The 21167-nt window shown below is 39.8% G+C and overlaps 1 protein-coding gene across 2 annotated transcripts; it reads left to right on the forward strand.

Annotated features, from left to right (window-relative positions):
* Positions 1 to 10857: 10857 nt before the first annotated feature.
* On the forward strand, positions 10858 to 20621 carry LOC117513679 (G1/S-specific cyclin-E2-like). 2 transcript variants are annotated; one of them, XM_034173919.1, is made up of 8 exons: positions 10858 to 10947; positions 11375 to 11496; positions 11585 to 11638; positions 13157 to 13294; positions 18375 to 18468; positions 18605 to 18751; positions 19109 to 19204; positions 19928 to 20621. In XM_034173919.1, exons 4-8 carry the CDS (start codon positions 13230 to 13232, stop codon positions 19967 to 19969), a joined length of 444 nt encoding a protein of 147 aa, XP_034029810.1. In that variant the 5' UTR covers positions 10858 to 10947; positions 11375 to 11496; positions 11585 to 11638; positions 13157 to 13229; the 3' UTR covers positions 19970 to 20621. The 2 variants fall into 2 exon arrangements, with proteins under 2 accessions (XP_034029810.1, XP_034029809.1); XM_034173918.1 differs by having other exon boundaries at positions 11375 to 11492.
* Positions 20622 to 21167: the final 546 nt, after the last annotated feature.

Genomic DNA, 21167 nt, shown 5'->3' on the forward strand with positions numbered 1-21167 from the left:
CACAGACATAAGCTCTTTAGGGTTTTAGCAGGGAAAAAAGTTAAAGCGAAATAAAACAAAGAACCAGCAAAGCAGCAGATCGAAAATCGAAGCACTGCTTCATTGGTTCAAGTTTCAAAGCAAAGCAGCGCTGCAGAAACAGTTGATTATACAGTCCCACTGCTGGGCCTGTAATTAATGTAGAGAAATGATAATTTTACTGACAAACACCCCAAAAACAACGAAGGACCAATAAGGGAATCATTAAGCAAAAAGGTTATTGATGTCAATGGATTGAATAGTTTCTTAAGGATAACCGAAAAAAATAAAATAAAATAAAACGGTTCCCGACGCACAAACCTAAAACTCACATTAAAGACTCACCATTATCTTAGTTAAACACCTAAATACACATTTTGGTTCAACTCACCTCCATAACGACGCAATGTTGCAAACAAGTTGCTTGTTGCTTGTCTACTCCACCACCCGCAAATGCTTGTTTACACTGACAATGAAATCTCGGCCTCCCCAGTGAGAACATGATTACACGTGAGATTTGACATCATAAAGGCGTCTATAACGTTAAGCGTCTGTCGAGTGAAGTGCAAAATAAAACAGGATCACAGGGCGACACCAAGTGGATACTTAGGTCAAGAACACTTGGAAAGGAAACTAAATGGCCAATGGGATACAGAATGGAGCGGTGATCATACAATGATCAAAAGTGCAAGGAAAACAAATAGCAAGGCCCCAAAAACATAACCATCAAAAGAAAACCCAACCACATGAAATCAGAATAACACAAGTAAGAAGTACCAAGACAGCAATAATGATCAAACCCACATTCAATGAATACAAAAATAAAAGAAATCAAAAACCCTGCCAAATGGGCTGATGGGGCAGAATCACAAGAAATTATACTGTATTTGTTGTCTATCTGATGCCTGATTCTGTTTTTTCTGTTTGAGGTGTGGCTCCAACCAGAGATGGGAGTGGTCAGTGGTGGGCACAGATAACCAAAAAATTAACTTCGATAACAGATAATCAGATAACTGAAAAGTTAAAACGATAAACCACCCAAAAATGTATCGGAAGTTACAGATAACCGATAAATTACAGTATTGTCTCTGGTACACTTGCAACTCCTAACAAGCTGATTTTGAGTTTAACACCATGATGGCTTCTGAAAGCATAAGTTAAAAATGTATGCCTCTGGATGACTTGGGTGATATTGGCCACATATCAGTATGGAAATGTTTTTTTTTGATGACCAGTTCTCCTTTGCTTGAAGAGGATAGAGCGGTTTCTTCTAGAAGCAGCTATCCTCTTCTTGCAGAGGATAGAACTACACATTTGCTATAAAACATTTAACAGGTAGGTGCTCACTCAACTGATTTTAAGTTTTAGAAAAGTTTGTAGCTGTTCAGCTTTGTTTAAAATTTATTGGAAGATAATTAGTCCGATAATGGTTTTCAAAGTTATCAATCAATCAATTTTATTTATATAGCGCCAAATCACAACAAACAGTTGCCCCAAGGCGCTTTATATTGTAAGGCAAGGCCGTACAATAATTACGTAAAAACCCCAACGGTCAAAACGACCCCCTGTGAGCAAGCACTTGGCGACAGTGGGAAGGAAAAACTCCCTTTTAACAGGAAGAAACCTCCAGCAGAACCAGGCTCAGGGAGGGGCAGTCTTCTGCTGGGACTGGTTGTGGCTGAGGGAGAGAACCAGGAAAAAGACTGTGGAGGGGAGCAGAGATCAATCACTAATGATTAAATGCAGAGTGGTGCATACAGAGCAAAAAGAGAAAGAAACACTCAGTGTATCATGGGAACCCCCCAGCAGTCTAAGTCTATAGCAGCATAACTAAGGGATGGTTCAGGGTCACCTGATCCAGCCCTAACTATAAGCTTTAGCAAAAAGGAAAGTTTTAAGCCTAATCTTAAAAGTAGAGAGGGTGTCTGTCTCCCTGATCTGAATTGGGAGCTGGTTCCACAGGAGAGGAGCCTAAAAGCTGAAGGCTCTGCCTCCCATTCTACTCTTACAAACCCTAGGAACTACAAGTAAGCCTGCAGTCTGAAAGCAAAGCGCTCTATTGGGGTGATATGGTACTATGAGGTCCCTAAGATAAGATGGGACCTGATTATTCAAAACCTTATAAGTAAGAAGAAGAATTTTAAATTCTATTCTGGAATTAACAGGAAGCCAATGAAGAGAGGCCAATATGGGTGACATATGCTCTCTCCTTCTAGTCCCCGTTAGTACTCTAGCTGCAGCATTTTGAATTAACTGAAGGCTTTTCAGGGAACTTTAGGACAACCTGATAATAATGAATTACAATAGTCCCAGCCTAGAGGAAATAAATGCATGAATTAGTTTTTCAGCATCACTCTGAGACAAGACCTTTCTAATTTTAGAGATATTGCGTAAATGCAAAAAAGCAGTCCTACATATTTGTTTAATATGCGCATTGAATGACATATCCTGATCAAAAATGACTCCAAGATTTCTCACAGTATTACTAGAGGTCAGGGTAATGCCATCCAGAGTAAGGATCTGGTTAGACACCATGTTTCTAAGATTTGTGGGGCCAAGTACAATAACTAATAAAGACAGATTGATTATATTTAAGATCAAAGCATTAAATAATGGTAGGGCTTCCTTGAGCAGCCTGGTAGGAATGGGGTCTAATAGACATGTTGATGGTTTGGATGAAGTAACTAATGAAAATAACTCAGACAGAACAATCGGAGAGAAAGAGTCTAACCAAATACCGGCATCTGAAAAGATGATCCGATGATGAAAATATTATCTTCGATAATTATCGGCTATCGGATTATCGGAACTGTGCCCACCACTGGAAATGTATACTGCAAACCTGAATTTCTCCAGTGACTGATCAGAGAAAAATGCAGACTGTGAACTTTTAATGTTCACACAGGCCAGGAAAAAAAAAGAAAAGAAAGAAAAACACCTTCTCCATGTTGAGGAAATGTCAAGAAATATTGATTTTCTGAATAACGGTGGTGAAAAGTCAGGCCCAGGGGGTTTAATGTTTCATTAAACTTAAAAAAGCTCCAAAAATGGTTGGGACAGTTCATTGTACAAGAGCGATCTCATTTTAAAGTTCAACATTATTGGTTTCTTTTTGATGATGTGATGGCCAAAACTTGGCAAAATGTAACAAAAATATGCAAAAAAATATTAATGACATTTTCTTATGCCCATAATAATTATTCCAGGTGTCTCAATTAATGTGTAAACCTCTATCTATCTATCTATCTATCTATATATATATATATATATATATATATATATATATATATATATATATATACACAAACATAAATATACACCTACACATACCTACTTACATACAAAATACTATATATTTACAAGCCGAAGCAAAAAACAAAAACACCCTAACTCCCATTACCCTTCCTCCTCCCTATACCTAGAAAAAAACATATTTTTGTACCGCTGTTTGAACTGGTTCATGCTTGGACATTGCTTGAGCCCCACTCCCAATCTGTTCCACTTCCTCACCCCACAGACAGAAATACAGAAACCTTTTAATGTTGTTCGTGCCCACTGATGCTTTAAATTAAATTTCCCCCTCAGATTGCAATCCCCTGATCTGTTAAAAAACATATTTTTAATATTTGCTGGAAGTAAATTGTTTATTGCTTTATACACGATTTGTACTGTTTGAAAATGAACCAAGTTTGTGAATGTTAAGATTTTGGATTGTAAAAATAGTGGATTTGTATGATCTCTATAGCCAGTATTATGAATAATTCTTATAGCTCTTTTCTGCATTACTGATAGTGATTGTGTTGTACCTTTATAAGTATTACCCCATACCTCTGCGCAGTACTGTAAATATGGTAAAACCAGTGAGCAGTAAAGAATGCGGAGTGAGTTGTGGTCCAGAATATGTTTCGGTTTGTTTAGAACTGAAATGCTTCTTGACAGTTTACTTTGTATATGTTTTATATGAGTCTTCCAGTTTATCTTATCATCTATTATCACCCCCAGAAACTTATTTTCATGTACCCTTTCAATATTTACCCCCTCGACTTGTAACTGAACCTGTATGTCTGTATTACAATAGCCAAATAACATGTATTTTGTTTTACTTAAGTTTAATGATAATTTGTTTCTGTCAAACCATATTTCCAATTTTCCCATTTCTATACTGATCCTCCTCAGTAACTCCTGCAAATTCCCCCCTGAACAAAAAATGCTTGTGTCATCTGCAAATAATACTAATTTTAATATTTTGGAAACATTGACAATATCATTTATATACATTAGAAACAGTTTTGGACCCAATACTGACCCCTGTGGGACGCCACAAGCATTGTCCAAGCATGATGATGTATATTCCCCCAACTTCACAAACTGTTTTCTGTTACTTAAGTAGCTTCTCACCCAGTGCAACACCAACCCCCTAATCCCATACTGTTCAAGTTTATTGATTAATATGTCATGATTGATTGTATCAAAAGCCTTTTTTAGGTCTATAAATATTCCAACTGAATGTAATTTGTGGTCTATGGCGTTTGTAATCTCCTCACCTGATTCTACTAATGCAAGTGATGTTGAACTATGTGCTCTGAATCCATATGTTATGTGGGCCGCTGAAGAGGAGGTACTGCTGGCCCACCACCACCAGAGGGCGCCCTGCTTGGAGTGCGGGCTCCAAGCACGAGAGGGCGCCAGACCCAGAAGAAGTGACAGCTGTCATTCATCCTCTGCACCAGCTGTCACTCGTTCATCATCATCATCATCATCACCATAAAGGCCGGACTGCAACTCCACCTCATCGCCGAGAAATCGACTACTGAAGAGGTAATTTCTCTGCTGACTCATACGTTGTGTAATAATCTGAACTTATGTTGCACCCGTTTTCCTGGTGTTTTCCTTATCTGTGGGATTGGCGTTTGGTGTGACAGCGACGGCTTCGCCTCACACCCCAAACCAGATAAGTGGTTAATCAGGAGCTGCACGAGTGTGTGATTGGAGGTGGAGGTGCTCCCTCCTAACTGTGTGCAGACTGTGGATTACTGAGTGTGCGGACTCACACTCATTCATCTTGTCTCTGCTTTCTGCCAGCAGTACCAGGGTCGACAGCCGAAGACAGAGGCCACCTGGGGACTCGGGACTTGGCGGCTCCGGTGTTCTTCAGACCGTTGGTGGTGGAAGCCGTGTGGGACGCGGCTTCTCTCTCGTCGGGGGTCTTCTATCTTCGAGCCTGCCCACACGTCACCTGGTGTCAATTGACTTTGCAAATTCTGTGTATTTAGTTGTGTATTATCACAACATTAAATTGTTACTTTTTGGCTTATTCATTGTCCGTTCATTTGTGCCCCCTGTTGTGGGTCCGTGCTACGACACCTTCCCAACACCATATTGACTATCAGTAAGTAATTTATATTTATTTATGAATTTGTCTAATCTATTATTGAATAACTTTTCTAATAGTTTGGAAAATTGTGGAAGCAAAGAAACAGGTCTATAATTTATGAAGTGGTGTCTATCCCCAGTCTTATACAGCGGCACAACCTTAGCTATTTTCATTTTATTGGGAAATTTACCGGTTTGAAATAAGTTACAGATGTATGTTAATGGTTCTACAATCCATTCAATGACCTGTTTTACCACCACCATATCAATTTCATTTAAATCGGTAGATGTTTTATATTTACAATTATTCACAATGTCTATAATTTCTTTTCCATCCACACTTTTATGCTATTGAAAATTTAAACAATAAAAAAATTCTCCAAATTTTTTAAAATGTCTTTTTCACAAAGTGAGTGTTGTAGTTAATCAGCAGGACACCACTGCTGTCTGCAGTAAAATTTTGTCACTACACCTTATGACATTGTTTAAATTTTCAATAGCATCAATGAAAAATTCTCCAAATTTTTTTAAATTACTTTTTTCCAAAGCAAGTTCTGTAGTATAATCAGCAGGACACCACTGCTGTGTGCAGTAAATTTTGTGTCACTACACATTATGACTTTGATGCTATTGAAAATATAAATAATCAAAAATTCTCCAAATTTTTGAAAATTACTTTTTTCCAAAGCAAGTCCTGTAGTATAATCAAAGGGGCACCACTGTTGTATGCAGTAAATTGTGTCACTACACTTTATGACTTTGATGCGATTGAAACGTTAAATAATGAAAAATCCCCCAGAATTTTTTAAAATTACTTTTTCCAAACTGAGTGCTGTAGTATAATCAGCAGAACACCACCGTTGTGTGCAGTAAATTTTGTGTCACTTCACCTTATGACTTTGATGCTATTGAAAATTTAAACAATAAAAAAATTCTCCAATTTTTTTTAAAATGTCTTTTTCACAAAGTGAGTGTTGTAGTTAATCAGCAGGACACCACTGCTGTCTGCAGTAAAATTTTGTGTCACTACACCTTATGACATTGTTTAAATTTTCAATAGCATCAATGAAAAATTCTCCAAATTTTTTTGAATTACTTTTTTCCAAAGCAAGTTCTGTAGTATAATTAGCAGGACACCACTGCTGTGTGCAGTAAATTTTGTGTCACTACACATTATGACTTTGATGCTATTGAAAATGTAAACAATATAAAATTCTCCAAAATTTTTGAAAATTACTTTTTTCCAAACTGAGTGTTGTAGTATAATCATCAGGACACCGCTCTTGTGTGCAGTAAATTTTGTGTCACTACACCTTATGACTTTGATGCTATTGAAAATATAAATCAAAAATTCTCCAAATTTTTTTAAATTACTTTTTTCCAAAGCAAGTCTTGTAGTATAATCAAAGGGGAACCACTGTTGTATGCAGTAAATTGTGTCACTACACTTTATGACTTTGATGTGATTCAAACGTTAAATAATGAAAAATCCCCCAGAATTTTTTTAAATTACTTTTTCCAAACTGAGTGCTGTAGTATAATCAGCAGAACACCACCGTTGTGTGCAGTAAATTTTGTGTCACTTCACCTTATGACTTTGATGCTATTGAAAATTTAAACAATAAAAAAATGATCCATTTTTTTTTTAAAATGTCTTTTTCACAAAGTGAGTGTTGTAGTTAATCAGCAGGACACCACTGCTGTCTGCAGTAAAGTTTTGTGTCACTACACCTTATGACATTGTTTAATTTTCAATAGCATCAATGAAAAATTCTCCAAATTTTTTTAAATTACTTTTTTCCAAAGCAAGTTCTGTAGTATAATCAGCAGGACACCACTGCTGTGTGCAGTAAATTTTGTGTCACTACACATTATGACTTTGATGCTATTGAAAATGTAAACAATATAAAATTCTCCAAAATTTTTGAAAATTACTTTTTTCCAAACTGAGTGTTGTAGTATAATCATCAGGACACCGCTCTTGTGTGCAGTAAATTTTGTGTCACTACACCTTATGACTTTGATGCTATTGAAAATATAAATAATCAAAAATTCTCCACATTTTTTTAAATTACTTTTTTCCAAAGCAAGTCCTGTAGTATAATCAAAGGGGCACCACTGTTGTATGCAGTAAATTGTGTCACTACACTTTATGACTTTGATGCGATTGAAACGTTAAATAATGAAAAATCCCCCAGAATTTTTTAAAATTACTTTTTCCAAACTGAGTGCTGTAGTATAATCAGCAGAACACCACCGTTGTGTGCAGTAAATTTTGTGTCACTTCACCTTATGACTTTGATGCTATTGAAAATAAAAATCAATGAAAATTTCTCCAATTTTTTTTTTAAATGACTTTTTCCCAAAGTGAGTGTTGTAGTATAATGTGCAGGACACCCCTATTGTGTGCAGTAAATTTTGTGTCACTACACCTTATGACTTTGATGCTATTGAAAATTTAAACAATAAAAAAATTCTGCAAAGTTTTTCATAATGGCATTTTCCCAAACTGAGCTCTGTAGTATAATCAGCAGGACCCCACTGATGTGTGCAGTGAATTTGGTGATATCACTCCTTATTACAGTGATTTATTCAATTTGCTAAGTACAGTAGCTGCTGTGCTCGGCCGCGGTTAGCAGGCTTTACAGACACTTTTTGGGGCTTTTATAAGCTTCAGAAGCAGGTATGTGCTGGTGGATGTTTTAATCCAGCCGGGGAGAGCCGTGAGAAGCCGTTGTGTTGGGCTTTAGGTCGTATTTTTAGCCCTTTTTGCTCGCTTTTCGATGAGCTTCAGGGAAGCTCCAAATTCTCCCGCTTTGCGCTGAAGTAAATTGGCGCGACTTTAATTTTGAATCGGTCGATTAAAGTTCATCTATCCAGCTTTTCACGGTCAAACCTGCACTAAACCCACCTCCACATGTGTGATTATTGTATGAAGTGGTTAGACCGGAGTAAAAGTTGCTTAATTCAGATCTTTTTTGTTAGAAATAGTCGGGGATTCGAACCCGGAGCCCCCCTCCTTCCACTTTCAACAACAGACTTTTCTGCTCATTTTTTTTGTCTTCTAACGTCAAATAGACTGATTCGAAGTTCCGAGTGAACATGACGCGAATCCACTTCCGGTCGCCGCTGTCGTTACAAACAAACCCACGCGCGCGCACGTCAGGCACTGCTTACTGCATCAGGCTTTGTTTACGTCAGCGATTCATGCTTATCGGACGCTCAACACTTGGACTTCAGTGATGCGCAGCTCCCAGACCAGCAACAGGCTTTGGTTCCTCATCCAGAACAAAAGAGGGATCATCTCCATCATCATCAGAATCCTCACTGTCTGACGACACGCTGCGCGCTCCGTCTTGCTCCAATTAAAAAAAAAAAAAAAAAAAAAGGTGCTGTGGTCACTGCTGTATCACTTTATTATGTTCTAAGCCATATTGATTTATAACAGAAAACTGTCAAAAGGGAGAATAAATATAAATACTTATATAAGTGTAAAGATGATTGAATATATCAGAGCAGCAAATTAATCAGTGTGTGTGAACGCGTACATTGACTCACATGTGCGGTTATTGACACCGGCTGATAACTGATCCATCTACATTGATTCATCTACCTGTTGCCACATGTACAGAAGGGCCGGATTATCATTCCTACACTCATATTGTTATATTTAATACAAAATAAGCGCACGCAGGAGCTGCTGCTGCTAATGCTGCATTCAAGCACCGTCGGAAATTACACAACTTTTTTTTGTTGTTTCAAATTCAGCAGTTGCTTGTGGCAAAATAATTAATTATATCCACACAAAAGATTAATTCTAGCCTATGTGCCTGAGCCCAATGAAGCTGCACCCCTCCACCCAGATAAAAAAATCCAAGCAAGCAGGCTGAGTTTGCGATGTAATTTCCAATGGTACATGAAGCAGCAGCAGCCTCAGAGCTCACAAACCAGCTTCTGCACTGTGTGAAAACATTCAGCCGGTTGAACGAAGTCAAATTAAACAATAACGTGACAAAAACTAAACAAATGATTAAAAAACATCAACAATGACAGCAAAACGAAACACAGACATATTTAGGTTTTCGTTGCCCTTCATTCAAAATTTTCAACAGTTTAAAAATCCTGACGAAGCTCCAGCTGCAGGAACGAAGCTGCACGAAGGTTAAACGATGCCAATGAAAGTCCAGATTTCATGTTTCGTCAGGGCTTCGTTGCCCTTCGTAAAGTGCCGTGTGACTGGGCCATTTGTGAACAGAAAGCAGCAGCTGGGGTCCGGCAAACTGGACACGCAACAAGAATTCTCGTGTCTGCAGTGTACACTTTATTGATGGGAAACCCACAGAACTGCACACAAAACCCAACACTTCAACTTGGCTATGAGCTAAAGCAGGTGTGTGATAATAAGGCTTATTTCTTCAAGATTTTTTCTACCTGTTTTAGTACTTGTTGATCCCTCCACTACAGTGAGTGACATTAAGCTTTTTCATGCGCCTGTTTTCGTGCAGGCTGGTGACCAGTTTTACTTGCCTGAAGAAGTTTTTCCACTTGCCCAATTTTTCATTTCCTACCAGAAAACATTTATTCTTCTTAATTTAGGTGCAAAATGTCCTTGAAGGGCGCGCGCTCATAAGCGATATTGAAGTGTTTTGCCGAAGCGCGTGAGGCACGGGTTTGTTTGTAACACTGCCATCCCATCAACCCCAGCGCCGGAACTCCGATAAGGCTTATACGCACTTTTTTCTGCTTCATCTGCCTTAAAAAACGACCTGATTAGCGTCACAACCAGCCCTGTTTTAACTTTGTGTTTGGAGAATTACTAATTATTTTAGTCCAAAGTAGCATTAAGAAACAATAGTTACATTTGGGTTTATTACACTGTAATATAACTGTCATAATAATAATACACATTTCAGGACCGTTAAGTCTACTTTATCCTCACCTTACTTTAACTTTGTCTTATTACACGTGTTACTTTGTTATTGTTTTATTTTAAATTTAATAATTCTCAAATGAAATGTCTCAATGTGTAGGTTGACTTTTGGCAGTGTCACAACAACAGTTGGTCATAATGTTCGAGTAGATAATGTTGACACTAGATCTCATGTTTAAAAAGACAAATACAAAAAACATTTTATTTTATTCATGATGTAATTTAAGAATCCATTGATGAACGTCACAGTTTTAGTCAAAATCCTAGACCTAATCAGTTTACTGATACCAGGTGAGACACATGTCTTAGTGTGGTGATGATGACTGTTTGGTGATTTGCATGCAGTGACCTTTAACCCCAGTGGGCTTGACCTTCAAGAGAAGAGGCACTTGGTCTTAGATTTGCTTGATTAAAGGATTTTAAGACATATTGTTAAAAAACAAACAAAAAGACATGCTCACAGGGACCTGGAAGGGGATGTTAAATGGTCTCCATGGGGACAGCTGGTTGTGGGTGTTTTTTGGTGTTACAGTAACAGCGAGCATGTGTCCTCTCAATCTGAACATGTTGTCTCCTTTTCTCTGCAGTGGAGCCATAAATCCAGTTGACATAATGTCCAGACGCAGGTAACGTTCATGAATAAATTTGTGTGTGTATATGTCCTTCTTCCTATATACCCTGGGTCCCTTCTCTGCACGCGTCCAAACCATCTCAGTCCTATCTGTGCTGGCCCTCTGATATGCTCATTCCTAATCCTGTCCATCCTTGTCACTCTGAAAAGAAAATCTGATCACTTTCAGCTCCGCCTCCTGTCTTTTTGTTAGTGACACCGTCTGTAAACCATACAACAAAGCTGGTCAACCCACTCCACCCTGCCTGCACGCTCTTCTTCACCTCTCTACCACACTCTACATTACTTTGGACAGTTGACCCCAAATATTTAAACTCAGCTACTTTCACTATTTCTACTCCTTGTAACCACACTATTCCCCTCTCATTCACATATATGTACTCAGTCTTTCTCCTGCTGACTTTCATTCCCCTGCTGTCCAGAGCATATCTCCACCTCTCCAGACCATACTCAACCTGCTCACTACTCACACAACAGATCACAGTGTCATCTGACATTGCCTGAGCCAACAGCAGGAGCCTCAAGGAGGAAAAGAAAGTCGTAGGTTTGTCAGACTTTGGAGTGCTTTGGTTTGTGTCCATGTTGTCTTTGCAGACACGCTCTCATCTTCATAACTTTGTTTTATTTCTCAGCCTTCTAAGAAAAAACTTCAACCTTCAGCCAAGAAGCAGAGCTTTGAAATCCAGGTCAGTGCTTTCTGTGTCACAGTGGGCATGTCTGCTCATCATCTGTGCCCATGTCTCCAGCGTACACACCTGAATAAGCGAAGTCGCTATTTCAGCAGGAGCATGCGCAGTGCGGCTAAACGTCCCACTAGCTTTTCCTGTAGAATGGCAAATTGGGAATAGAACAACGCTCGTGTATTTTGTCTACATATTGATGATGTTTTACAGGCTGTGGTGTATTAAAATACCAAAAGTTGGGTGTCTGTGCTTTCTTTCTCAGTTAATTTGCTGTGAATTAGAAGTAGAATTACTGAAAGCGGAGCATGTTAGCACACAGAGAGATCACTGTTTCTGGGAAGGATTTGTTTGTGATGAGGATGGAAACCACTTGTTATATCATTGTTTTTCCACAGATTTCATGTATTCCATGTAATGAACTGGTAATATATTACAGAAGCTTATTATAATTTTTTCTTTCTTGAACTTGCTGTTGTTGATTGATGTAAATTTGACATTTGAATGAGCTGTGATACCGCTGTTTACGGGAAACATGAACGCCCATGTTTGTTTACACGGATCATAACAACTGCTTCAGTAAGATTTTGTAATGAACACAGCTTCTTATTCAGTCAAATAAATTAAGAATATATATTGTAGGAGTTTACGTCACATTCTGTCCTTCTTGCCGTCCTCTTTGATAATCTGTTGTATCGTTTCCCCATCATTGGTCCTAAGTAGTGATTCATAATCTGCATGGTTTTGTTGGACAACTTGTTCCAAGTCTGACAACATTGCCATGTTCATTTCTTGAACACTCACATTTATCTTAAATGACCTTTGGGCATACCCATGATTCATTGCGCACACTGAGATAGTGTCTAAACTTATTAAAATCGCATTGTTCCAACAATCCCTGGTTGCATATAATCAATGCATTAAATTCAACAGGATGTGGCAGTACCGACCAGTCACCAAAAGGTTTCAGTAAAACCATATCACATTGAACTGAAGATGTTGTCTTGCCCTTGTTGACTTGTTTGTTCAGAAATGTTGGATGAAATGAGTCCCTGTGTCCTTGTTTGTTGTCCTCACTTGCTGTTTCGCGGTTGTGAATCTTGTGGTCCGTGACTCACGCAAGAGATCTGTTTCAGCAGAGTTCTGGTGTCAGGAGCTCAGGACTCAGTGTAAACAAACCTCCTGAAGTATGGACAATAAGACAACATCGTGGCACAGCAGAAGTCCATCACAGGTGCAACACCTCCTCTAGATAACCCTCTCAACTTCGGAGAAGGTGCTTCATCATAATCGCCCGTGAACTCGCTGAATCAGCACCATTCACATCCTTGCTTTGCCATCCACCAGAACTCTGCTGTCACCACGGTGCATTCTGGGATGCGCAGGGGGATTATGGGAAATATTAAATACCGAATGACTTTTGTTTGTTTTTGTGTTCAGAAGTGTTGGCCAGAGGACAGCACGAGTCCCTGCGTCCTTGTTGCCTGTTGTCCTCATGGCTTTTCTTTCTGTTTTTGTGTTCAGAAGTGTTGGCCGGAGGACAGCACGAGTCCCTCCTTCCTCATTGAGACTCCTCACAAAGAGCTGGAGCCTGCAGATGCGTCGGGCTTCAAACAGTACAGCTTCAGGAACTTCTTCATACAGGCCTCCCCCCTCCCTCAGGTACGCCTGAATCAGGCTCCGCCCAACATGTTCTCTGTTGCTCAGCAGATTGTCTCTATTCAGACTTTGACAGCCTGATTTGCCACAGATCCGCCTGTTGTTGATCGACTGATTAGTCTGATTAATTCACACAAGCTGGAAGAATGAATCACTGAATTTAAATCCTTTATACCACATGAAGTTGATGTCTTTTCAAGGCGTTGATCAGCTGCTGATTTTGTCTTTCTTACCTCCAGAGGATACATTCTTATTTACGGCTTTTTATGATCATTTACTCAAAGTCTGAAGAGTTTACTTAGTTATTATTACCAGACTATAAGTTCCTTTTAATGACCTGGAATAGAAATTATTTAAGTTTTCAGACACCCTTCATTAAACTCCACACAGCACTTTGCTGTTTTGGGATTTATGCTGTCCGCATTACTTCGGTGTTGTTTCCTTCTGTGGGAGCGCAAACTCTTGATCTCTTAGATGGGAGGCAGGCATTCTAACCATGAGGCTAAACTCCACGGGCTCTAGTGTTTGTCTTTAGAGTGTCTTCTGGCATTGGTGAGTGAGGTTTTGTGACATTATTTTAGTCTAGCTGCTGTCGGAAAGAAGCTGTTTTTGTGTCTTGAGGTTTTAGGCCTGATGGACCTCAGTCGTCTGCCAGAGGGGTGGGTGACAAAAAGTTTGTGTTCTGGGTGAGAGGGGTCGGCCACTATCTTCCTTGATGACCTCAGGGCCCTGGAGGTGTACAGGTCCTGTAGGGATGGCAGATTGCAGTCGATCAGTACTATCTTGTTGCATTTAGGAAATGTGGGAATCAGGGCTGTGAAAACTGTGGATCCAAGGAATTCTGCAAATTTCATCATTAGGACATTTTCCTCTGATTTCACAATTTTCATTTCACAGCCCTGCAACAAGGAGATGAAGTACGTTCACCACACATACATGTCAACCTATACAGATTGTCTGTAAATTATATGGATTTTTCCAAGTTTCAGAGTCATATGGACGTACAGATAAAGTCTTACGGATATTCAGGGTTTTCTGTCGTAAATTTATTTTACTGTTGTTTTTCTTAAACATCGTCAAATGATCGTCACAAAAAGACATAAACACATTGTTCTAAACAAAGGATTGTGAAACCGGATGCTTCTTTTCCGAGTCTCACGCATTACCATAACTTCTAGACTGGTCTGCAGGTGTCGTGCCAAAGTAATTATACCAGTCAGAATGTGTACCTCTGGCGCGGGAGCACGCATTCACTCAATGCAGCGCTTCCAGACATTCTGCAGCTCTTTAAACGATCTCCTCCTGCTCCCAGACAAAAATAACAGCATGTTGGTTGTTTAATACATGACATTAAAAAATAAGTTTCATAATCTTTTCACGACATTTAATGCATGCGTGTCTTCACATCGATTACACGCACAGCACAGAAACGGTGTCCAACATAAAAAAAACATGCTTTAAGGCATTTATGATTGCACCACTGTCCAGATAATTCAATGATTTTCACTCTTTCTTCCTCGTTCAATTTATTAATTCGAGATTAAAATATGAACAGTTATAAACTGTACACTCTTGTGCTTGTCTGTGACTTTTTCTGTTTTAAATAAAAGATAAGCAGACAAACGTGATGTGGGTGATGGTTGTTTTGGTTTACAAGAAATAAAATTCAACTTTTACACTGTAAAAAAAAAATCCAGTTGTTTTTACAGAAAAATTCTGGCAGCTGTGGTTGCCAGGGGAATTTTGTCAAAATTACAATAAATATGTAAATGGTTTGCACATATTTATGTAAATTTTACAGTTTAAACCTGTAATTAAAAAATACTAATCTGTAATTTTGATGGTCTTTTTCATGTTGAATTGGCATGGCCATGCTGATATTAAATCTTTTTTTTTTTTTTTTTTTTTTTTTTGTAAAATTTAAGTCCATTTGGCTGCTCCCTTGTTTTTATTCAGGGTCACCACAGCAGATGAAGGGTCTGCATGTTGATTTGGCACAAGCTGTACACCAAATGCCCTTCCTGCTGCAACGTCACATTAGACAGTGAAATGTGGCAGCTGTGAGGTTCAAACCAGGAACCTTTGTTACTGAAACCAAGTGTTGTGTGGGCCGCTGAAGAGGAGGTACTGCTGGCTCACCACCACCGGATGGCGCCCTGCTTGGAGTGCGGGCTTCAAGCACAAGAGGGCGCCAGAACCACTGGGAGTGACAACCGTCAATCATCCTCAACACCAGCTGTCACTCATTCATCTCATCATCATCATCACCATAAAGGCCGGGCGGCGACTCCACCTCCTCGCCGAGAAATCTCCTACGATTCAAGGTAAACCTCTTGCTGTAATTATTGCGAATAATAATCTGATCTGTTTTGCAGCTGTTTTTCCTGGTGATATTCCTTATCTGGAATTTTTGGTGTTTTGGTGTGACTGCGACGACTTCGCCTCACATCCCAAAACCAATAAGTGGTAAACCGGAGCTGTACGTGTGTATGATTGGAGGTGGAGGTTCTCCCTCCAAGAAGAATCATGAATCAAGGTTGCTGGGTGTGAGGATTCACACTCACCACCTTCTGTTTCTGTCTGCCAGCAGTACCAGGGCCGACAACGGAGGACAGAGACCACCTGGGTACTCAGGGCTTGGCGGCTTCGGTGTTCTTCAGGCCGTTGGTGGTAGAAGCGGTGTGGGTCCCGGCTCTTCGTTCATCCGAGGTCTCCTATCTTCGAGCCTGCCCGCAGTCCTCTTGTGTATGATTGGCAGTACCCTTGTTTATATTACGTTGTGTTCTTGTGCAACATTAAATTGTTACTCCTTCCCTTATCCATTGTCCGTTCATTAGCGCCCCCTGTTGTGGGTCCGTGTTACGACACCTTCCCAACACCAAGTGCACTAAATACTTGGACACCACCCCTGATATCCAGGGATGATTATTCGCCGTCTTTGGACGGTTTTCCATCTTTTTGTAAATTCTTGCCATCTGAAAGAAATGCAGGGCTGTGAAAAATCCGTGGATCCGTGAAATTCCGCAGATTTCATCATGGGGGGGTGCGGTTAGTGTTTTACTCTGTAATCATGACTGTCACTGAGTTTTTAAAATGTCTTATCGCAAAGTGTTCTTTTTTTTAACGACATCGTGCAAGTTTTATAAGACCGCGGCAGTCCGCAGACACTGATACAAATCAATGTCCTCGGAGAAAAAAAAAGCCTGGCTGTTGTGACAGTTGTTGTAAAGCGAGACTGGTTGGTTGCTGCGGCGATGCTGTGTGTCTCCTGCACAAAGCTTAAGCTAACGGTAGCAACCTTTAGAGTGCTAAAGTTTTTAAAAGAAGACTTGTGCAACATGTCTCTGTCACGGACTGACGTCGGACAGAGAGAAGATGGTGAGAAAGATTGTTTGAAAAAGTCTGATAAGGACAAGAATCCGTGGAATTGTCGCTGGCTTCATCAACACACCTGAAAGGTAAAAGAAACGGGAAAAGTGAACTGTACCATCAGGAAACACGGTAAGAAGTTTTCTCTCTGGAAAATAAACATTGTGCTGTTCAAACAGGATTTTAGACAAGATTATGTGACTTTTTTCATTAATCTAGACTTTCTTTCATTGGGAAAAAAGACTGGCTTTGAATGGATTTATGCTGTATGAATTTACACAAGAATGTAAATTGAATTTTTATTAATGTAGATGTTTTTCATGGGAAAGACACTGGCTTTGAGTGGATTTACAGGTATTTACACAAGAATATGTGGCGTTTTTACTATAAGGTATGTTAATCAAGGTATGTCAATAAATTTCTGTATAAAATATAAAAAATAAATTCAGGTTCAGCTTCTTAGAGGTGTTTGGGCTCAGACTGAGATGGATAATTTAAACAAATTTAACATTTTATTGTTATACATTATTGAATGAATAATAGTAATTGAGTGGCTTCAGTATTATGGTATGATATTATGATATGATATCTCTTTACCTAGTCTGAAAGCAGTTATGAAGTTATAACATTTTAGTTGAGTTATGATTTTTAATTGCCTTTGAAACAGCAATCCATGCTTGTATTACCTCCCGGCTGGATTACTGTAATGAACTTTATTATGGAATTAGCCAGTCCTCCCTTCCACATCTCCAGCTAGTTCAGAATGCTGCTGCCCGTCTGCTAACTGGTGCACGTAAGAGGGAGCACATTACACCTATCCTGGCCTCCCTCCACTGGCTGCCTGTGCATTTTAGAATTCATTTTAAGGTTCTCTTATTTGTTTTTAAATCTTTAAATGGCCTTGCCCCGCCCTACCTCTCTGAGCTGCTTCATCTTTACGCCCCTGCTCGCCACCTCCGGTCAGCTGATCAGCTCCTCCTGGAGGTGCTGAGGTGCAAGCGTGTGCTCAGAGGGGATCGAGCTTTTTCTGTTGTGGCTCCAAAGATGTGGAAGTGCTTTATAAATAAAATTGATTTGATTTGACTTAGTCTTTGAGCCCAATCACAAACAAACTAAAGTTTTCATGAAGATTTAGCTATATTTGGAAACTGTTGTGGTGTTATATTCTGTACATGGACCTACAGGATGGCACAACATGCATTCAAAAGCCACATGTTGTGCCAAACTGCATGAGATCACAAGAGAAATTTAACAGCTGTTTCAGGTCCAAATTTAGTCCAGAGAATGCACCAAAATGCACCACAGGGCAATTGTATTCTCAAAATTTTCTGGGGGGACATCCCCCCCTTAGCTTTCCAAACGCCTATAGCATTCAGGGTAACTTTTACTGTCTTGAATATTATAGATGAATCACATTCCTGTCTTTTTTTTCCTCCTAAGCATCCATGGATATCTCTCTGTATCTTATAGATTAATAAGCACGGTAGTTTTGTGGTTAGCGCATGTTGCCTCAGAGCAAGAAGGTCATTGCTTCGATTCCCACCTGTGGCCTTTCTGTATGGAATTTGCATGTTCTCCCCATGTTTGTGTGGGTTTCCTCCAGGTGCTCCAATTTCCTCTCACATTTAAAGACTGTAATAACTGATTTTGGTGCGATTTGGAGGTCATAAGGATTTTGTGTTGATTTTATGGATTTTCGCACTTGGTTATACAGGTGGACCCTCGAAGGTGTTGACATGTATGACCACAAGAGCTATCTGCAGAGACAGCCCAAGATGAGGGCCATCCTGCTGGACTGGCTCTTTGAGGTGAGAACCATCACAGTTCCTTTCGGATCAGGAGCTGGTTCTGCTCTTTGTCATATTGCAGATGCCTTCTTAGCTCAGGAGAATCCACTTTAATGTAGAGTGAGATCCAGCTCATGGTTTTGCGTGTGTGCCGCAGGTGAGCGAGTTCCACAACCTCCACCAGCATACCACCTACCTCGCGCAGGACTACTTTGACCGCTTCATGCTAACTCAGGAGAACATCAGCAAGGAATATCTGCAGCTCATAGGAATCTCTGCACTCTTCATTGCCTCCAAGATCAAGGTGAGTTCAGCGGCATTGTTGGCATCCCGAGCTCATTCTCTTTACTGTGATGTGGTCAGAAAGAGACAATAGTTGCGCTGAAGACAGACGTGTGGATGCGGGTTTAAATTTGGCAGAAAAAGAGGAGGGAAAAAAAAGTTTGGTGCCTTTCCAGCATGAAGTGAGAGGAACCAGAAAGCAGACAGGGCTGGCTCCTGGAAGCTAGGTAGTTTTGGTGCTCAGGATCTAGTCCGTGTTTGGGGCAAAGAACTCACAGTTCTGACTGTCCACATTTTATAACATTTGAGTTTTTTATTGTGGTGTCTCTCCTCCTGGTTTTGATTCCTTACGTCTTTTCTCTCTTTCTCTTCGCACCAGGAGATCTACCCTCCCAAAATCTCAGAGTTTGCTTATATCACAGATGGCGCCTGCGACTTGTGGGACATCCAGTGCACCGAGCTTCACATCCTGAAGGTACAGGAACTATCAGCAGACAGCAGAGCCTCAGAGTTGGGGAAAAAATTTTTTTGAACTTTGGACCAAAAGTGTTTGAATAATTACATCCCGACTGACAGTGTCGACTCACATTGTAAATTCTATCTTTACCTGTGAGACCAGGTGTGGGCAGGCAGGAAATGGTACGGGTGTAATTGTGATAAGTGTATTGTAGAGCCTGTGACGTTGCATATCTTGAAAGGCATATCATACTATTGTGATACTTTTCGACAGACACCATCTGAACCAACAGCTTTTCCTTCTTTGCATTATCTTTATAATCCAGATTCACAGAACTCTGGGCTTCTGAGTATTCAGAAAACCTGAAGATCCGAAAGTGTATTTGTAACCAAATATCAGCCACGTCACTCTTTTGACACTGAAACTACAGTAAAAGATGTTAATTATTTAGTTTGCCTGTATGATGTCAGTCTGGCTGGCTACAGATTGATTTTCCATTTTCGCTAAGAGCCAGCGGCCTTGTGTGGGGAAAAATATGTACCACTCCGAATCTCTGCAGAAGTTGTAATCTGTTGTGCATCCTTGAGCTGCTGTGTTCTTACACTCGTCAGTCTGCAGTATTCTGATGTCTAGGATCCAGAACAGACCCAGATTTATGATTTTGGTGTTCAGACCACAGGTGGCGCTAACAGTATGTCATGTGGAGGTGGGTTTTTAAAAAAAATTTTTTGGTCCATGCAGGCATTGGACTGGAACCTGTATCCGGAGACGCCCATCTCCTAGCTGAAGCTTTACGCTCAGGTAGACGCCCAAAGAGACGGCGAGAACTTCTCGGTGCCGCAGTTCTCCCAGGAGTCCCCGTCTAACAGAGATTTATAATGTTTGAGTTTTATGCCTTGAAATTTGTGGATCATGTGCCTTCCAGGTTGAAATATTGTAAAGACAATGCACCGATGAACAACTTAAACTGTCTTTTTACGTCCACTGTCTGCAGTGGACATAAAAAGTAAACACACAAACCGACTATGCACCACTCAGAAGAATCTTCTTCTCTCACCGCCTCTTCATCATTTCTACCTTCACAAACCAGACAGAATGATGTAGCAAAACCTCTTATCTCCTGTGTTTGTTTTGAATGTGTGAAGAATGTTCTGTGGCTTTTATTTTATTTTATCCACTGTTGAATAAGTTGCCTTTTTTGTGTAGTTTACTGGAATAGTGAATGCAGCATTTTGTCAAAATAAAAGTCTAGTAATTGTTGGGTTAACTTTTTATTTATCAAGATAAACGTTTCTCTTTCTGTGTTTTTTGGATGAATGGCAGATTTTTGTTGTTCTGATGCTCAGAAAATTATAAACAGGGTTATCTGTTTTCAAACTGTAATAGCTGGTATGTGTGATCTCCTGTTAGCTGAAAATAAATGTTTTCATATGCAGCTTTACCGTCTATTCTAATTTTTTTTTTTCTCCATGAAAACTACTTTTAATGGGATTTAATATTACATCTGCTTATAAATCACATATCAATCACATATCTGGCAATAAAATCAGGGCGATACAAAAAGACACTGAAAATACCAGGATTTGTTTCGCCCCGCTTTTCATCAAATCAGGAACCCCCATTTCTCAGCCCCACCAAAGACACCCCCATTTTGTTTTACCCTGGTGACAAGTGCAGGATCCTGATACAGGATCCAGATCATTTTGTTCAACCAAGATGTCTGATCAAGGTGAGAGAGTCTTGGCCTCCCATGCAGGGAGAATTCTACAACTTGAGTCTCCTACTGAAATTGTGAGACACCAAGGAGTTAGTGAAGAGGACACTCATGACTTTATAGAGAGACATAAGAACAAGAACACCAGGAAAATGGAGCGATATGAACTTGTTCACTGAATGGCTGAATGGAACCAAGAAGGAGAAGAGAGGGCTCCTTGTTCTTTCTCCAGTGGAACTTGACAAATATCTGGCTATGTTTATACTA

The sequence above is a fragment of the Thalassophryne amazonica genome, chromosome 7, assembly GCF_902500255.1.
Source record: "Thalassophryne amazonica chromosome 7, fThaAma1.1, whole genome shotgun sequence".
Classification (NCBI taxonomy): domain Eukaryota; kingdom Metazoa; phylum Chordata; class Actinopteri; order Batrachoidiformes; family Batrachoididae; genus Thalassophryne; species Thalassophryne amazonica.